Raw genomic sequence first — 20,855 nt, 5'->3', positions numbered from 1 at the left:
CATCTATCTGAAAGTGAGAGTCTCTGAAAGGAAATATGAAATATAAGGATTGGATGGATTGATTCTAGTGCAGTATGTGTCTTAAATGATTCATAGCATGAAGCAGCTTACTAAATAGACATATAAAAAGCAGCAGAGTGAGTCACTGTACTGTACACTGTAGGGAACTGTATGCGTATTTTAGTGTTAAGTATTTAAGTCTCTGTTGTACTTAAACTTGCTGCTAATTATTTCAAATGATTCTTTCCAAAAGTAAGTTGTGATTAAAACCATATGCAGAGAGGGGTTATAAAGTAATTATGTAGTAGGATGGCCTGTGTGTGTTGCTCAATTGGTATCAAGGGACTTGATGCCCAGAAAGTTGCCAGAAAGCGTTCCCGACACCATTACACCACCGCCACCAGCCTGTACCGTTGACTCATGCTGCTTACGCCAAATCCTGACTCTGCCATCAGCATGATGCAACAGGAACCGGGATTCGTCAGACCAGGCAATGTTCCACACCTGTTGATCATGTGCCCACTGGAGCTGCTTCTTGTGTTTAGCTGATAGGAGTGGAACTCGGTGTGGTCGTCTGCTGCAATAGCCCATCCTTGACCAGGACCGACGAGTTTTGCATTCCAAGATGCTGTTCTGCACACCACTGTTTTCCTGCACCTTTATTTGCCTGTTTGTGGCCCGCCTGTTAGCTTGCACGATACTTGCAATTTTTTGCCCACAGGACTGACACTGACTGGATGTTTTTAGTTTGTCACGCCATTCTTGGGAAACCATAGACCCTTTTGTGCATGAAAAGCACCAGAAGTCTGCCGTTTCTGAGATACTGGAACAGGCGTGCCTGGCAACGACGATCATACCAAACTCAAAGTTGCTTAGGTCACTCATTTTGCCCTGTCTAACAGTCAATCGAACAGTAACTGAATGCTTCGATGCCTATCTGCCTGCTTTATATAGAAACTACGGCAATGTCACTCACTGTCTGTAGGAGCGAACCATTTTCTTGAATGGGGTGGTGTGCCCAGTAAACCACTAAGTGTATATGTCAATTGTCATCATCTATGTCATCGTCTTCTTTCTGTCAAAAGAACAGCTTAGTCATGTTTTTCTATGGATAAGAAGCCTTTTCATTGTGCTGTTGGTTCTCAGCTCAGAGGCTTGGGCTAAAGATGTCTCTCTGTGTTTTTGGAGAAATGTCCTCTGGTCTGATAGAACTGTTTGGCCATAATGACCATCGTTATTTTTGGTGGAAAAGGGGGAGGCTTGCAAGCCAAAGAATACCATCCTAACCGTGAAGCATGGGGTTGGAAGCATCATGTTGTGGGGCTGCTTTGCTGCAGGAGGGACTGGTGCACTTCACAAAATAGATGGCATCATGAGGCTGGAAAATGATGTGGATATATTGAAGCAACATCTCAAGACATCAGTCAGGAAGATAAAGCTTGGTCGCAAATGGGTCTTCCAAATGGACAATAACCCCAAGCATAATTCCAAAGTTGTGGCAAAATGGCTTAAGAACGACACAGTCAAGGTATTGGAGTGGTCATCACAAAGCCCTGACCTCAATCCTATAGAAAATATGTGGGCAGAACTGAAAAAGCATGTGCGAGCAATGAGGCCTTCAAACTTGACTCAGTTACACCAGCTCTGTCAGGAGGAATGGTCCAAAATTCACCCAACTTATTGTGGGTAGCTTGTGGAAGGCTTCCCGAAAGCGTCTGACCCAAATTAAACAATTTAAAGGCAATGCTACCAAATACTAATTGAGTGTATGTAAACTTCTGGCCCACTGGGAATGTGATGAAAGTGATAAATGTTGAAATAAATCATTCTCTCCACTATTATTCTGACATTTCACATTCTTAAAATAAACTGGTGATCCTAAAGGACCTAAAACAGGGAATTTTTACTCAGATTAAATGTCAGGACTTGTGAAACTGAGTTTAAATGTGTTTGGCTAAGGTGTATGTAAACTTCCGACTTCAACTGTATGTATAATGATTGAACTACTTGTACTTTGAGCGAAAAATCCGTGTTGTTGGTCGCTAGTTTACTCCAATGAGGGGTGGTTGAATTGAATATTTTTTTTTGTAATCCGAGGGAGGAAAGACATGAGTCACCCTCACCATTTAAAGCGCCTCATGTTCGTTGTCTCCTGCTGTCTCCTCTCCTACTCTGGAGGACACAACTGAGGCTGTGTCCCAAATGGCACCCTATTCCCTATGGGCCATTGTCAAAAGTAATGCACTACATAGGGAATATGGTGCCATTTGCAATGCAGTTTGAGGCTGAGCTGTCTCTCACTGGCTAAAACAGAGCTTCCCCCCAAAGCTGGCTGAGTAAATGTACTAAGCCATCAAACAGGCTGCATTCCATACAGACAGACAGACAGACAGACAGACAGACAGACAGACAGACAGACAGACAGACAGACAGACAGACAGACAGACAGACAGACAGACAGACAGACAGACAGACAGACAGACAGACAGACAGACAGACAGACAGACAGACAGACAGACAGACAGACAGACAGACAGACAGACAGACAGACAGACAGACAGACAGACAGACACCCCCGTAATCTCAGGTTTGTCTGTGTCTGCCTGTCTATCGATCTGTGTCTCTGTCTGCCTGTTTTCCTGCATCAGGCAGCTCATCAGGAAATCTCAAATCCAGCAAAGTACTGAGTAAAGGGTCTAAAATGTCAGTTTTAGACTTTAGCTTTGTCATTATGGGGTATTGTATGTAGATTGAGGGTGGGGGGGGGGTGATTTAATACATTTTAGAATAAAGAAAGCTATGATGTAACAAAATGTGGAATAAGTCAAGGGGTCTGAATACTTTCCAAATGCATTGTATATATCTATAGGGATGCACAATATATCGATGAACATATTGGAATCGGCCGATATTAGCAAAAAAATGCCAACATCGGTATCAGCCCGATGTCTAGTTTAATACCGATGTGCAAAACCAATGTCAAAGCTGACGAACATACCTATATAACATAGGTACATGACGTATTGACGCCACGTAAAATTTTGCGCTACACGTGCAACACAGCATTCCTAACTTAGCCCACAATGTCTGCTGTGTGGATCTAGCAGACAACAAGTCGATCAGTCATTTTAAAGAGTAAGAATTCATTGCACTTGACAATCAACCGTTCCCTGTTGTGGAAGTGCACTATTTTTCAGATGTTGTCCCTCTGGAGTTACACAGTAACAGTGTCACTGCTATTAGCTTCACGACATACTATGGAACACCGTTTGGGTCTTTGGGTGTCAAAAAAAAATATTTAATGCCCACTATTTGATGCGTTAAGTAGGCATTCAATTTGACATGTCAATAACATACTGTAGAATGTTGTGTGTTCTGAATTGCACATGCAAGCCAAGCTCCACCACTACTATCAGTAGCACTGTCAAAGCTGTACAAAAAATTCTGCAAACAAACAAACAACGGCCATGAACGATGTGTTTACAATACTGCGTTGGTAATAAATCCTTATTTGTTTGACCGCAACAAACAAGCTAGCTTTAGCTTGGTACCTAGTTAGCACTAATACAACCAGCCTTAAAACAATGACCAGTAGAAACTAGTCATTTTCATTATTCTTAGCAAATATTCTTAGCAAATATGTAGGAATCCTTGTGAGTAAGTATTAGCTAGGTAGCCACTTGTTGTTCACCTATTGAAATTGAACTTCAGTTCATGAAAATTAATAGCTTGCCAGCTACTTAACGCTGTTGCCCAAAGCTAACGTTAAAAGCAGCCAGATAGCTTCATCTGGCTAGTGAGGCTCGACCGGACCGGGTTATGTGTTGTCACGCTAGCCACAATAAGGATTAGGCATAATCGTGGATTTTGCAGTTTGCCTTCAAAATAAAATAACAGCTTTGAAGGTGATGCAGAAGGTTACTATTGGTGGAATCATGCCATATTTAGACTAGATAATTTTAAACAAGGTTGGAATGTGAAGCAATAAAATGGGGTATCAGTCGACTCGGTGACATCCACAGAACACAACTGTGAAGAGTTTACGTAAATATTAGCGTTGTAGTTCTTATCACGGGACAGTGACTGTGTGAAATCACCTCCCCAGTCAGCCTATTGTGTGTGTTGACATTCATATTGCCCCGAACAGCTTTACCTAAGGTTTGGGGATCAATTAAATGGTGTATCCATCTACTCAATACCCAATATATTTTTTCCCAACATCCTCCTCAGAGTTATCAGACTCCAACATCCATGCAGTATTGTTTTTCCTCAGGAATAGTGTTCAATACACATAGGTTGACAATAAATATGGCTCAATTCACAGTTGTTTCAGAGTCCCGCAATGAGAGCTACGACACTAATGTTCTCTGGGTGTCACTGAGTAGACTGATACCCCATGTCATTAATCCCCATCCATAGGTAAGGCTGTACAGTGAAATATGTATGCTCCCAACGCAATTCTAAAGTATTATACATCCAGTGTGATTTCAACAGATTTTTAAAATGTTTTTTTTAACAAATTGTCTTTTGTTGATTTTATATAACAACATTCCAACCTCGTTTAGCATGATATGTTCAATTATGGCATAATTCTACTATTTGTATTAATTTGCATCACTGTCTCTGACAGACTTTTATTTTGAAGGCTAACCGCAAAGTCCACAGCCAGGCTCTCTCCTATCCCCCTCTCTCCCACTCCCAGCCAGGCCCTCTCCTATCCTCTCTCCCTCTCTCTGTCCCCCAGCCAGGTCCTCTCCTATCCTCTCTCCCTCTCTCTGTCCCCCAGCCAGGCCCTCTTCTATCCTCTTCTCTCCATCTTTCCGTCCCCCAGCCAGGCCCTCTCCTATCCTCCTCTCTCCATCTTTCCATCCCCCAGCCAGGCCCTCTCCTATCCCCATCTCTCCCACCCCCAGCCAATCCCCTCCTAATGACCTGTGTGATGGCCAGGGCAGTGAGGGCGCCAGGCCTTGATGGGTAATACATGCTGGCAGCTGGGTCTCTGTCTCATTCATTACTGACACTCACTAAAGTGACTGCATGCACTATATATTCCAGCTAGCTGTCTAGCTACTTCCCAACCTGTACTTCTCTCCTTCCTTGTTTCTCAACCCCCCCCCCTTCCTATCCCTGTCGCTTCCTGTTTGTCCAACCTAGCTCTGAACACCCATCTGCTCCTTGTTCAGCATAAAAAAGACAAAGCATAGCAGCGATTAACCAAACAGCTTAACCTGTTGTATACTGTCATCTGCTGATGCCATGGATATTGTGGTTCAGTAACAGCATGCAGATCTGGATAAGAGCCCTAGGGAAAGAAATAAGAACGCTCTTCCGTTTCACTAACGGTAGTTTTCCTCTCCTCCTTTGGCAGGTGACATCACACAGAAAGGCTATGAAAAGAAGAGGTCCAAATTAATTGGGGCCTTCCTTCCTAAGGCACCAGGTAAAGGTAAATACCACTCGTCCAATCAAAACACTAACCGTGTCTGTCTCAACTAATCTGAAACAGTGATGGATTCTGGGATAGAGTTATGGGCTAATCTGACTCTGGAATATAGGTATTTGTTTTGTGATATAAACTGCATACTTCAAACCAAAAGCTTGATGTCTAACGCAACAATAATCTCAGATTCTCTGCCCTCCCTGGGTGTATATAGATTCAAGTCTAGTGGGGGAAATTACTGATTTAATTTTTATTATTTGAAATATACAAGGGCCTAACTCTTGCTTATGTATTTTAGTCATAGTTAAACTTAACTAATACAATCTTACAGACCTAGCCTAACTAATAATGTTATCACTTGGAGGTAATGCAAGTTAGCAAAAGACAGAGGAACAGTGGATGTGAAATTCCTTCAGTTTTCAATTTGTTTTCATTCATTTTCCATTTCATCCCATTTTCACCAAATTAAACAGAACTTTACTTTAATGGATGTGTGGGTTGCAGTTCAGCTCAGATATACTCTTCTAACTGATGTCTGGGATGTTCTACAGTGTCAAAATTTTGTTATCCAAGTGGCCATTTTGGAAAATAAATCCGGTCAGAAGAAGGGCTCATTATTGACCCAGAAGACACCAGTGACAAAGCTTATATGTGTACATTCTCAGAGTACTGTATAAAAATGGCCTCGACTGCATTTATTTTGAATGCTTTGTGAATTGTTGTTTCCCCAACATCTATTTAAATGATAAAATGAGGGTCTGTGTCCCAAATGGTACCTATTCCCTATAATGCACTACTTTTGACCAGAGTGTTATATGAATATGGTGCAATTTGGGACAAACACCCACTGATGGAAGGGGAGAGGCTGGCCCATTTGTTCTTCTGTGAAATGTGTCTTAAATATGTCATTTAACTGCCCATACATTGAATCCAAGCAGATCTAGTCCACTTGGCATGAACGGTAAGCAGGTATGGCAGCAGACCGCTGAGATGAAGTGTGTGAGTGTAATTGAGTATCATGCTGTATGGTGTCTACACACGGCCAGCCCGCTCATTAGGCATGATTATGTGGCTGCCTGCGACAACAGATTGACGAGGATGTCATTTTCGGAGTTAAACTGACCAAGACGCACCTCCAACAACAACACATAAAGCCTCACAGAATTCTGCCCCAAAACAACGACAATATCTCTCAACCGGTGCGGTGGCATAAGATAAGGGCTTTTTAGGTGATCGTTGATACCACACTCTGATAAGCAGTGCCCATTTTCTCAAAGGCAGGGGCGCAAAATATTTTGCTTGTCCATTCCCAGGCACCTCTCCTGGGCGCTGTTCAAATCAAATCAAATGTATTTGTCACATACACATGGTTAGCAGATGTTAATGCGAGTGCAGCGAAATGCTTGTGCTTCTAGTTCCGACAATGCAGTAATAACCAACAAGTAATCTAGCTAACAATTCCAAAACTACTACCTTATACACACAAGTGTAAAGGGATAAAGAATATGTACATAAAGATATATGAATGAGTGATGGTACAGAGCGGCATAGGCAAGATGCAGTAGATGGTATCGAGTACCTTATATACATATGAGATGAGTATGTAAACAAAGTGGCATAGTTTAAAGTGGCTAGTGATACATGTATTACATAAAGATGCAGTAGATGATATAGAGTACAGTATATACGTATACATATGAGATGAATAATGTAGGGTATGTAAACATTATATTAAGTAGCATTGTTTAAAGTGGCTAGTGATATATTTTACATCAATTCCCATCAATTCCCATTATTAAGTGGCTGGAATTGAGTCAGTGTGTTGGCAGCAGCCACTCAATGTTAGTGGTGGCTGTTTAACAGTCTGATGGCCTTGAGATAGAAGCTGTTTTTTTCAGTCTCTCGGTCCCAGCTTTGATGCACCTGTACTGACCTCGCCTTCTGGATGATAGCGGGGTGAACAGGCAGTGGCTCGGGTGGTTGTTGTCCTTGATGATCTTTATGGCCTTCCTGTGACATCGGTTGTGTAGGTGTCCTGGAGGGCAGGTAGTTTGCCCCCGGTGATGCGTTGTGCAGACCTCACTACCCTCTGGAGAGCCTTACGGTTGTGGGCGGAGCAGTTGCCGTACCAGGCGGTGATACAGCCCGACAGGATGCTCTTGATTGTGCATCTGTAGAAGTTTGTGAGTGCTTTTGGTGACAAGCCAAATTTCTTCAGCCTCCTGAGGTTGAAGAGGCGCTGCTGCGCCTTCTACACGATGCTGTCTGTGTGGGTGGAACAATTCAGTTTGTCTGTGATGTGTACTCCAAGGAACTTAAAACTTACTACCCTCTCCACTACTGTCCCATCGATGTGGATAGGGGGGTGTTTCCTCTGCTGTTTCCTGAAGTCCACAATCATCTCCTTAGTTTTGTTGACGTTGAGTGAGAGGTTCTTTTCCTGACACCACACTCCGAGGGCCCTCACCTCCTCCCTGTAGGCCGTCTCGTCATTGTTGGTAATCAAGCCTACCACTGTTGTGTCGTCCGCAAACTTGATGATTGAGTTGGAGGCGTGGGTGAACAGGGAGTACAGAAGAGGGCTCAGAACGCATCCTTGTGGGGCCCCAGTGTTGAGGATCAGCGGGGTGAAGATGTTGTTACCTACCCTCACCACCTGGGGCCGGCCCGTCAGGAAGTCCAGTACCCAGTTGCACAGGGCGGGGTCGAGACCCAGGGTCTCAAGCTCGATGACGAGTTTGGAGGGTACTATGGTGTTAAATGCTGAGCTGTAGTCGATGAACAGCATTCTCACATAGGTATTTCTCTTGTCCAGATGGGTTAGGGCAGTGTGCAGTGTGGTTGAGATTGCATCATCTGTGGACCTATTTGTTGGAGCTCCACCAACGTTCTGTCAAAAAAAATGATCTAACATAAATAATGTAGCAGATATAGGATATGGTAGAAAGAGTATGTGGCCTTTTCTGTAGCCTCCAGGCTGGAGATAAAATGGATGACGATTTAATGAGACGGACAATTTTTAAATCATGCCGATTTCTCCGATCAAATAGCCTAACCTAGACACTTTTTACATCATGTGGGTTTCACCGATCAGCTTGAACACTGAACACACCAAGGTTAGCCGCTAATGTAGCTAGCAGGTTAAAAACGCAATCAAACACTTACCTAACGTTACCTGTCAATGAGAATGGTGGCCATTTCGGTGTCACTCTTCCACCTTTCAAAATTAATTCCAATGTTTCTGGATTGGTCATGAGCAGTCTTTTTCTCTTTTGGGGTCGTTGATTCAATTCCAAGAATATAAAGAATAGAACTTGTTTATTTCATTCTTGCTACAAAGACAGTTTATCTGCAAAGAAGTTATCTATCTTGTTGGCTTTGTCGGCTCTGTGTTTGTTAGCAAGCTATTTATTTTTACTATCGCTCTTGAGGCCATTGCAGCAAGGTCATTCGAGTAGGCGGGATTTAACGCAAAGACACACCTTGCCCAGAAGGCCATCCCAAGGCATCTCAGGCCTCAGCCTCCTTGTCTTCATTCAAAGTGAAAACGCCATACAAGAAGTGGGGTGGCATAGGGTCGCCCACGACATGCGGATTCCTGCTTTATATCCCATTGAATACAATGAGTAAAATGTAATGCAATAAGGTGTCATTTGGGACCCATACTATGTCTTAAATTAGCCAAGAGTGTAAAAAAAAATGGCTAGAGTAACAGATGCCCATATGTCCACTCATTGTGCCCATAAAAAGACATGGCAAATGAACATGAGGCCTTCCATTACACATTACCTCGTGTAGCTCGTCACATTATGTCCCTCTGAACACAAGACCAGCTCACTAAAGAGCTTGCCCCATTACCTTTTCTATGATAGCTAAGTGCTGTAAAATCTCACATCTAAAACACAGCCATCACATTCCCTGCAAACCTACCGTAGTGTTACAGGTGTAACAGTAGCAGATAGCACATTCATTTCAGTGCTGTTCATGCCTTCAAAAGGCTGTGGGTCTTAATGTCAGACTGTTTTAGTAGTCAGGCTGATCTGTCCATGGCTTTGTCTAAAATGGCATTGATTTTAACCAGGGCTCATAGGGTTTTATTTTATTTTATTGTATTTTATTTAACCTTTATTTAACCAGATAGGCTAGTTGAGAACAAGTTCTTGTTTACAACTACGACCTGGCCAAGATAAAGCATAGCAGTGTGAACAGACAACAACACAGAGTTACACATGGAGTAAATAACACAGTCAATAACACAGTAGAAAAAAAAGAGTCTATATACATTGTGTGCAAAAGGCATGAGGAGGTAGGCGAATAATTACAATTTAGCAGATTAACACTGGAGTGATAAATGATCAGATGGTCATGTGCAGATAGAGATAGTGGTGTGCAAAAGAGCAGAAAAGTAAATAAATAAAAACATGGGGATGAGGTAGGTAAATTGGGTGGGCTATTTACCGATGGTCTATGCACAGCTGCAGTGATCGGTGAGCTGCTCAGATAGCAGATGTTTAAATTTGGCGAGGGAGATAAGTCTCCAACTTCAACGATTTTTGCAATTCGTTCCAGTCACAGGCAGCAGAGAACTGGAAGGAAAGGTGGCCAAATTAGGTGTTGGCTTTAGGGATGATCAGTGAGATACACCTGCTGGAGCGCGTGCTACGGGTGGGTGTTGCCATCATGACCAGTGAACTGAGATAAGGCGGAGCTTTACCGAGCATGCTTGTAGATGACCTGGAGCCAGTGGGTCTGGCGACGAATATGTAGCGAGGACCAGCCGACTAGAGCATACAGGTCGCAGTGGTGGGTGGCATAAGGTTCTGTAGTAACAAAATGGATGGCACTGTGATAAACTGCATCCAGTTTGCTGAGTAGAGTATTGAAAGCTATTTTGTAGATCACATCGCCGAAGTCGAGGATCTGTAGGATAGTCAGTTTTACTAGGGTAAGTTTGGCGGTGTGAGTGAAGGTGGCTTTGTTGCGAAATAGAAAGCCGATTCTAGATTTGATTTTGGATTGGAGATGTTTGATGTGAGTCTGGAAGGAGAGTTTGCAGTCTAGCCAGACACCTAAGTACTTATAGATGTACACATATTCTAGTATCAGAGAGTGTGTTACTGTACATGCATGTGTATTGCCATTTAGAACACCACCAGCAACAAGCTTTCTCTATCTAGCCTCGACTCAAGCCATTCTAGGTTTATGGAGTGTTGTCTGGCAGTAAACCATTATCTATCACCCAGTATCTCTGTATTACAGGTAGCTCTTATTCAAACCCTATTATAGGTGATTGTCACGCCTTGGTCATTGTATCTTGTGTTTTTGTTATATGTTTGGGTAGGCCAGGGTGTGACATGGGTTTATATGTTGTATTTCGTATTGGGGTTTGTATTAATTAGGAGTGTGTATTAGTAGGGGTGTGTCTAGTTAGGCTTGGCTGCCTGAGGCGATTCCTAATTGGAGTCAGCTGATTCTCGTTGTCTCGGATTGGGAACCGTATTTAGGCAGCCTGAGTGCGCGTTGTATTTCGTGGGCGATTGTACCTGTCTTTGTGTTAGTCACCAGATAGGCTGTAAGTAGTTTCTCTCGTTTGTTGTTTTGTATTCTCAGTTATTTCATGTACAGTATTTTCTTCATTAAAAGTCATGAGTAACCTACACGCTGCATTTCGGTCTGACTCACTTCAAACAACAGACGAAGTTTATTACAGTGATATCCTTCAGGGGGAACAGTTACATTTCACATTGGCTCTAGCAAAACACCTTTCGGAAATCTTTACCAGTCTACGTATGTTGTTATTTTAGATTGAATATGAAACAGGGTTAATTGCTGGGACCCTCCATTTTAACTGAGCCTAACAATCCCTTGCCAGACAAAATAGAATAAAACCTGGAAATGTTGGCATAGTTACCAGAATTTTGCAACCCTCTCATGAGACCAAGCATTCGCATCACTCTTGCCTGAAGTCGATAAAAGGCTGAGACAGCAGACTGTTACACCAGTAGTGTGATGGTTGTTTCCTCTCTAGCCCAGTGCACCACAGTGAGTCTGAAAAGTCTGAGCACATACATAAAACCGATACTGTACTGGTCTCAAATGGAAATCGGATATTGATTGGGAAGGGAAGGACCATTACAAACGGACTTAATGGGGTTGTAAGATGTACATTCATCAGGGGATTCCCAAAACTAGGTTACGTTAGTACTACTGTATCAGAGAGTGTGTTACTGTACATGCATGTGTATTGCCATTTAGAACACCACCAGCAACAAGCTTTCTCTATCTAGCCGCGACTCAAGCCATTCTAGGTTTATGGAGTGTTGTCTGGCAGTAAACCATTATCTATCACCCAGTATCTCTGTATTACAGGTAGCTCTTATTCAAACCCTATTATAGGTGATATCCTTCAGAGGGAACAGTTACATTTCACATTGGCTCTAGCAAAACACCTTTTGGAAATCTTTACCAGTCTACGTATGTTGTTATTTCAGCATAGCGGTAGATAGTCCTCCAAATAACACTGTCAGTGTAGAAGACGAGTGCAGCATTATTGACATCAGACTCCTCCATCGAGCCTCTTATTGAATGTAGCATCTTTCCCTGTGTGAGGCAGATGGAGAACGGATGAGACTGAGATTGATTTCCTTCAAGGTGTGTGGGGGGGGGTGCTGAGTGTTCTCAATCGACAGGGAGAAAGAGAGAATGGTATCCTGCATCTATCATGTCTCTCAGTGCTAAACCAATGGCTGTTATAGCCCAGCAGAACGTAATCCACTTTATGGAACACTTACCTACAGTATTATAAGCTGCTGCATTGCTCAGACTGCTGCTTGGTGTTGAGGACTGGGAAGTGAGGGGCTCAGTGTTTCTTTGTCGTGAACCTGAGATTTACCTTATGGGGTTGTGCTGTAATGTAGCCGTTATAGCTTCAGTCATAGATCACTAGCTTTGTGTTGTCTAGCTAGCAGACTGTCTTCAAGACTGGAACAATTGCAGACAGTTTAAATGAAAGTAACTGGTGGGTGTTTGTTTGGTTTCTGTGTGTCCACAGCCTAGGATTTACGCTGAAAATCATCTCATCAAGAGCTCCATGCTGAGGTTCAGGTTTAGGGGCTGATTGCCACTGCGCTGTAATTGACAATGAGAGGCTGGTTATGTCCAAAATGGCACCCTATTCCATATAAAGTGCACTACTTTTGACCAGGGCCCATAGGGCTCTGCTCAAACATGGTGCACTATGTAGAGAATAGGATGTCATTTGGGAGGTAGAATGAGAGGCTGAGGGACCCAGTCCCCTGATAGATTGAATATGAAACAGGGTTAATTGCTGGGACCCTCCATTTTAACTGAGCCTAACAATCCCTTGCCAGACAAAATAGAATAATGTCCAATAATGTCAGTTGATGTTTCACAGTCTATTGTGAAATTAAGTTGAGTTCAGGTGCCTGTCAGAATAAATAATACTCATACTCGGTTTGATGCAGACAGTATAATGAATTCATTTTCCTTGTCCATCTATTCATTTAATGATTTTACTGTATACTACACTACTATATGCTCATAATATCATCTATGATAGGCTAGTATCTACCGTGCACAAAAGAAAGAGAAACCTCTGTGCACAGCAGTGTGTATAGATCCAGGTGCTGGTTTTGGCAGGAACAAATACGTAGTATCCAAAAACAAGTGTAAAAACCGCAAAATAGAGTCTGCATTGTTCTTTCTGTACCACCCATGGGAACTGCATCTGTACTGTAGTAACAGGTGATGGTGGTCAGGCTGTACTGTAGTAACAGGTACAGTGCTGATGGTGGTCAGGCTGTACTGTAGTAACAGGTACAGTGCTGATAGTGGTCAGGCTGTACTGTAGTAACAGGTACAGTGTTGATGGTGGTCAGGCTGTACTGTAGTAACAGGTACAGTGTTGATGGTGGTCAGGCTGTACTGTAGTAACAGGTACAGTGCTGATGGTGGTCAGGCTGTACTGTAGTAACAGGTACAGTGCTGATGGTGGTCAGGCTGTACTGTAGTAACAGGTGATGGTGGTCAGGCTGTACTGTAGTAACAGGTACAGTGCTGATGGTGGTCAGGCTGTACTGTAGTAACAGGTGATGGTGGTCAGGCTGTACTGTAGTAACAGGTACAGTGCTGATAGTGGTCAGGCTGTACTGTAGTAACAGGTGATGGTGGTCAGGCTGTACTGTAGTAACAGGTACAGTGCTGATAGTGGTCAGGCTGTACTGTAGTAACAGGTACAGTGTTGATGGTGGTCAGGCTGTACTGTAGTAACAGGTACAGTGTTGGTGGTCAGGCTGTACTGTAGTAACAGGTACAGTGCTGATGGTGGTCAGGCTGTACTGTAGTAACAGGTACAGTGCTGATGGTGGTCAGGCTGTACTGTAGTAACAGGTGATGGTGGTCAGGCTGTACTGTAGTAACAGGTACAGTGCTGATGGTGGTCAGGCTGTACTGTAGTAACAGGTGATGGTGGTCAGGCTGTACTGTAGTAACAGGTACAGTGCTGATGGTGGGCAGGCTGTACTGTAGTAACAGGTACAGTGCTGATGGTGGTCAGGCTGTACTGTAGTAACAGGTACAGTGCTGATAGTGGTCAGGCTGTACTGTAGTAACAGGTACAGTGTTGATGGTGGTCAGGCTGTACTGTAGTACCAGGTGCAGTGTTGATGGTGGTCAGGCTGTACTGTAGTAACAGGTACAGTGCTGATGGTGGTCAGGCTGTACTGTAGTAACAGGTGATGGTGGTCAGGCTGTACTGTAGTAACAGGTACAGTGCTGATGGTGGTCAGGCTGTACTGTAGTAACAGGTACAGTGCTGATGGTAGTCAGGCTGTACTGTAGTAACAGGTACAGTGCTGTGGTGGTCAGGCTGTACTGTAGTAACAGGTGATGGTGGTCAGGCTGTACTGTAGTAACAGGTACAGTGCTGATGGTGGTCAGGCTGTACTGTAGTAACAGGTACAGTGCTGATGGTGGTCAGGCTGTACTGTAGTAACAGGTACAGTGCTGATAGTGGTCAGGCTGTACTGTAGTAACAGGTACAGTGTTGATGGTGGTCAGGCTGTACTGTAGTACCAGGTGCAGTGTTGATGGTGGTCAGGCTGTACTGTAGTAACAGGTACAGTGCTGATGGTGGTCAGGCTGTACTGTAGTAACAGGTGATGGTGGTCAGGCTGTACTGTAGTAACAGGTACAGTGCTGATGGTGGTCAGGCTGTACTGTAGTAACAGGTACAGTGCTGATGGTAGTCAGGCTGTACTGTAGTAACAGGTACAGTGCTGTGGTGGTCAGGCTGTACTGTAGTAACAGGTGATGGTGGTCAGGCTGTACTGTAGTAACAGGTACAGTGCTGATGGTGGTCAGGCTGTACTGTAGTAACAGGTGATGGTGGTCAGGCTGTACTGTAGTAACAGGTACAGTGCTGATGGTGTTCAGGCTGTACTGTAGTAACAGGTACAGTGCTGATGGTGGTCAGGCTGTACTGTAGTAACAGGTACAGTGCTGATGGTGGTCAGGCTGTACTGTAGTAACAGGTGATGGTGGTCAGGCTGTACTGTAGTAACAGGTACAGTGCTGATGGTGGTCAGGCTGTACTGTAGTAACAGGTGATGGTGGTCAGGCTGTACTGTAGTAACAAGTACAGTGCTGATGGTGGTCAGGCTGTACTGTAGTAACAGGTACAGTGCTGATGGTGGTCAGGCTGTACTGTAGTAACAGGTGATGGTGGTCAGGCTGTACTGTAGTAACAGGTACAGTGCTGATGGTGGTCAGGCTGTACTGTAGTAACAGGTGATGGTGGTCAGGCTGTACTGTAGTAACAGGTACAGTGCTGATGGTGGTCAGGCTGTACTGTAGTAACAGGTACAGTGCTGATGGTGGTCAGGCTGTACTGTAGTAACAGGTACAGTGCTGATGGTGGTCAGGCTGTACTGTAGTAACAGGTACAGTGCTGATGGTGGTCAGGCTGTACTGTAGTAACAGGTGATGGTGGTCAGGCTGTACTGTAGTAACAGGTACAGTGCTGATGGTGGTCAGGCTGTACTGTAGTAACAGGTGATGGTGGTCAGGCTGTACTGTAGTAACAAGTACAGTGCTGATGGTGGTCAGGCTGTACTGTAGTAACAGGTACAGTGCTGATGGTGGTCAGGCTGTACTGTAGTAACAGGTGATGGTGGTCAGGCTGTACTGTAGTAACAGGTGATGGTGGTCAGGCTGTACTGTAGTAACAGGTACAGTGCTGATGGTGGTCAGGCTGTACTGTAGTAACAGGTACAGTACTGATGGTGGTCAGGCTGTACTGTAGTAACAGGTGATGGTGGTCAGGCTGTACTGTAGTAACAGGTACAGTGCTGATGGTGGTCAGGCTGTAATGTAGTTAACTCTGTCTTCTCCCTCTCCCCCCAAGGGATGGATCCTTCTGTGCCCCACGAGAGGAGAACTCCTGTCACCCCTGGCTCCTCCTCTCGCTACCACCGCCGCCGCTCCTCTGGCTCCCGGGACGAACGCTACAGATCAGGTATGCCAGAAACACCTTTCAACACATCACAAACAGTAACACAAAACTCAAGCTCATGGTATACAGTTGGAAACTTAATACAAATTACAAAAACCCAGTATTACCAGTGTGCTGTAGTTTCTCTTCTATTTTGAATACCCTTTTTTCACCATGCACCTGGTTGTACATTCAGCTCTGTGAGTTGTCTTCCTGAAGTACAGTTAGCAACTTGGCAGTTACTATAGGACAGTATAGAAGCACTAATGGAGAACTGCATTTTAAACACTAAATTACATTTGGTTTGTGGTAACATAATTCATTTGGATTTACCAAGAGCGTTGTTTTTTATTAGTCTCGCTATTAATGCTAAATGCATAAAAACAAGCTTTTTATTTACCACCCCAATGCTGTTTATCACTCCTATTTAGACCAATGAACCACTTGCTTTGTTACCCACCCACCCATCCATCTGTCTCCCCTACCCTCTCTCTCTCCCCCCTCTCCCCCCAGGTTCTTTTTCTATTTCACTCTCTCTCGCTCCCTCTTTCTCTCTCTATATAGGTAGATAAATATATATATATATATCTTTATCTACCTATCTTTTTATATATATTTATATATCAAAAGGCTAATCATTTCTGTGGTTTGCAGACAAATGACTCAACATACCAGCCACAGATTCTGGCACTGTGTTCTAGCTTTGTCTTAGAAACACACATTTCTGTGCCCCAAATGGCACCATACTTCCTGTTGGTTTGCATCATGGTTTTTGTTGTATTTTACCAGTGCTTAGCTTTACACACAGCTATTGATGCTCTTAATGATAGCCTATTATAGGGCTGGACACAATGATCTCACATTAAGCTTCAGTTGTCTGGAGACATTATTCAGACCCAGACATAGAGGGAGCAGCCAATGGGCACACAAGTTCCTAGAATACAGCCCTATGAATCAGGATGCATGTTGAATTAAAGAATACATGACAACCACAAAGGCTTTGGATGCGTCCCAATTGGCACCCTATTCCCTTTGTGGTGTACTACTTTTGACCAGAGTACATAGGGCTCCGGTCAAAGTGGAGCACTAGAAAAGGAATGGGGTGCCATTTGGGATACAACCAGAGTCTGTTCTCAATGGCCGTTACTAAACAGGGCCACTAAAGCATCGAGACATAAAGGGCATAGGTTACTGGCAATAGTTTTTCCTCACTAAAACCAAACTCTTTCTTTACGATCTTTTATAAGTTACATTACGGCACAATGTTTTATCAGCCTCTTGTTTGGTTAGATTAGTCCCCTTAGAGTGAGATGTCGTCTTGCTTTTGTGAGAAGCCAACAGCGGTGAAGTCCCCAGTGTAGAAGAAGACAACTACCACCTTGAGAGTATCGACAATGAACAATGTTGCTTGTTACTGTACATACACTTTGGAACTTCTGAAGTAGTATTTCGGCTACATTCACAGTGATTATTTCATCCCAATCTTCTAAGCCTATGCTTTTCTAAAATAATATACTTTAGCAACAATATATACTGTAATTGTTGTCCTTGTTCTAATTATATACAGTATATATTGTTTAGTGAAATATACATTCCACAGACTCATTTAATTTGTCCCGCAATAAACCTGGAATCTGGGAGTTTGTCGGGTCTTCCAACATGTCTGTCCTGCGCTGTGTGTTTTGCAGATGTCCACACAGAGGCTGTGCAGGCGGCTCTGGCCAAACAGAAGGAGCGTGGTAAAATGGCAGTACCCATGCCCTCCAAGCGCCGCTCCCTGGTCGTGCAGTCCTCCATGGATGCCTACACTCCCCCAGGTGAGGAACATATAGGACACCAAGGTAATCATAGCAGCCTGGGACTGCTCCACTGCACTGTGTATGTGTGTGGCGTGTGTGTGCACGTCTGAAGATTGATATAGGGTGACATTGTCCCTGGTCGTGATCTTGGGTCAGTTTTGCATTTTTCCCACTAATGGTTTAGGTTAGGATTGGGGGAGCGGAAACTGATCCTAGATCTGTACCTAGGGGAAACTTCACCCTGGAGGCGTGAATATGCCTCCGGCCTGTCCCTGCCCCTGTCCCTCTCCCTGCCCCTCACTAACTCACTCATTCAGTGTCACTAATGTGTGTTTAATCTGATGTCTAGTCAATCAGGAAGAGTAGAAAAGTATACACTCTGGATACAAAACATTAAGAACAGCTGCTCTTTCCATGAGACTGACCAGGTGAACCCAGGTGAAAGTTATGATCCCTTATTGATGTCACTTGTTAAATCCACTTGAATCAGTGTAGATGAATAGGAGGAGACAGGTTAAATAATGATTTTGAAGCCTTTGAGACAGTTAAGACATGGATTGTGTGTGTGTGCAACTTAATATTACGAAGGTGTTGCTCATTTTTGTTATACTCAGTGTGTGTGGTCAGTTCAATCAGCCTGGGTTGGAAATACATCAATTTATCACAAATACATTGTTGAAGAGTATCTACGTTATTTCTTGACTGGATGTAATTACAACTAAATGAGTCAATATGAAAGCGTAATTGACGTTAATGTATGACTAAGTTGTTTCCTCTTGATATTGTGCATATAGGAATACTTTTTTAGGATAGCATCCGTTTAGATGCAGCAGCAATTTAACACTTCAGTTCAGTAGTATTTTAGCACTAGAGTTGATGACACTCCAGAGACGTTACAGATCAAACGTCCCCAGTCTGTCAGTGACAGGAGCAGAAAGAAGCTAGTACTGACATGATGTCATAGATGACCATGGGAGGGGTTCACTCAACTTGAAGCTGTTGCTCATGCTGGCTACAAACAGTTGATTGATGACCATTTTGACCTTCTTCTATAGGATAATTGTGATTGCCATCAATTTCAGTCACCTGTTCCAGACCCTTGTCGAAAATAAAAGCTGAACTACAGACTTCAGTTGCATCTCAAACTATACCCTATTCCCTATATAGTGCACTACTTTTGACCAGGGCCCCGGAGGGTGCACAGTGCACTAAATAGAGAATATGGGACTCTTTTGCTCCATCACTCTTATGCTCAGCTTATAGAAGGAGTATATGGTTAATAATACTAGCACGTTAGATGCTAGAGCTCATTTCTCCCTTTGCCGTATCCCACTAACCAACATCTGGCTGTGTGCTAAATCACTGACAACAGCAATAAGGTGTTGACGTCATCGCCTGTTTTGTACTGTATAGCTATAGTAATGTAACACGGCATACCCCCACCCAGCCAGGGGTTTATGGAGTGGACAGTGTCTTTATGAGAGAGGGCTGTGTTAGGGAGTGAACAGTGCTGTGTTATGGGGTGGCGTGGCGTGGACAGAGGTGTGTTATGGAGTGGCGTGGCGTGGACAGAGGTGTGTTATGGAGTGGTGTGGCGTGGACAGAGGTGTGTTATGGAGTGGTGTGGCGTGGACAGAGGTGTGTTATGGAGTGGCGTGGCGTGGACAGAGCTGTGTTATGGAGTGGCGTGGCGTGGACAGAGGTGTGTTATGGAGTGGCGTGGCGTGGACAGAGGTGTGTTATGGAGTGGCGTGGCGTGGACAGAGGTGTGTTATGGAGTGGCGTGGCGTGGACAGAGGTGTGTTATGGAGTGGCGTGGCGTGGACAGAGGTGTGTTATGGAGTGGCGTGGCGTGGACAGAGGTGTGTTATGGAGTGGCGTGGCGTGGACAGAGGTATGTTATGGAGTGGCGTGGCGTGGACAGAGGTGTGTTATGGAGTGGCGTGGCATGGACAGAGGTGTGTTATGGAGTGGCGTGGCATGGACAGAGGTGTGTTATGGAGTGGCGTGGCGTGGACAGAGGTGTGTTATGGAGTGGCGTGGCGTGGACAGAGGTGTGTTATGGAGTGGCGTGGCGTGGACAGAGGTGTGTTATGGAGTGGCGTGGCGTGGACAGAGGTGTGTTATAGAGTGGCGTGGTGTGGACAGAGCTGTGTTATGGAGTGGCGTGGCGTGGACAGAGGTGTGTTATGGAGTGGCGTGGCGTGGACAGAGGTGTGTTATGAAGTGGCGTGGCGTGGACAGAGGTGTGTTATGGAGTGGCGTGGCGTGGCGTGGACAGAGCTGTGTTATGGAGTGGCGTGGCGTGGACAGAGCTGTGTTATGTAGTGGCGTGGCGTGGACAGAGGTGTGTTATGGAGTGGCGTGGCGTGGACAGAGGTGTGTTATGGAGTGGCGTGGCGTGGACAGAGGTGTGTTATGGAGTGGTGTGGCGTGGACAGAGGTGTGTTATGGAGTGGTGTGGCGTGGACAGAGGTGTGTTATGGAGTGGTGTGGCGTGAACAGAGCTGTGTTATGGAGTGGCGTGGCGTGTGACAGCGATATGAGACCATCTTATTTGCATTAGTGCTGAAGGCTGGGAGTGAGGCTTCTACAGGGATTAATTTACTGAACACACACACAATTGACATCCATTTAGGAATCGCCACAAGCACATTTTCACATCATTCCAAATTAGCAGGGCAGGCACAGTTCTTATAAGGACGCACAATTCTTCTAGGCAGAGCGAACAGCCCCTTGAGCGCTGGCGTTGTTTGTGCCTGACTGCCTGCGAGGCTGGGTGCATGTGGGGAAAAAGTCCCACACACACCCATCATACCAAGCAAGGCAAGCAGCAGTATTCCATTGGAGCACACTATTCCTCCACAACCTGCCAACTCCAATATGGACTCCACTCTTTATTTGTTTTCTTGTCTGTCTTTGTAAGTAATTAGTGTGGCGATTTTATTTTGTACATGTCTGTGTCCCAAAATAACTCCCTATTCCCTATATCACTATATAGTTTTGACCAGCAGGTCAAAAGCCTCTGCCTCTATTCCCATCTAAGTGCGTGCGTGCGTGCGTGCGTGCGTGCGTGCGTGCGTGCGTGCGTGCGTGCGTGCGTGTA

General features: G+C 44.4%; 1 protein-coding gene across 10 annotated transcripts in view; it reads left to right on the top strand.

Moving 5' to 3' along the window:
• Positions 1 to 20,855, top strand: part of LOC124041906 (disco-interacting protein 2 homolog C-like) — a 260,125-nt gene that overhangs the window by 134,410 nt on the left and 104,860 nt on the right. For 7 of the 10 annotated variants that reach the window (XM_046360056.1, XM_046360049.1, XM_046360057.1 and 4 more), the window contains exons 2-4: positions 5,369 to 5,446; positions 15,864 to 15,974; positions 17,639 to 17,791. In XM_046360056.1, the coding sequence (XP_046216012.1) occupies positions 5,369 to 5,446; positions 15,864 to 15,974; positions 17,639 to 17,791 (342 nt within the window). The remainder of the gene's footprint in view (positions 1 to 5,368; positions 5,447 to 15,863; positions 15,975 to 17,638; positions 17,792 to 20,855) is intronic. The other 3 variants (XM_046360051.1, XM_046360058.1, XM_046360053.1) reach the window with 3 other exon arrangements.

This window comes from Oncorhynchus gorbuscha, linkage group LG08 (genome assembly GCF_021184085.1).
Source record: "Oncorhynchus gorbuscha isolate QuinsamMale2020 ecotype Even-year linkage group LG08, OgorEven_v1.0, whole genome shotgun sequence".
NCBI lineage: Eukaryota > Metazoa > Chordata > Actinopteri > Salmoniformes > Salmonidae > Oncorhynchus > Oncorhynchus gorbuscha.
The sequence above is the reverse complement of the archived record's forward strand: the minus strand, read 5'-3'. Positions and strand labels throughout refer to the sequence as shown.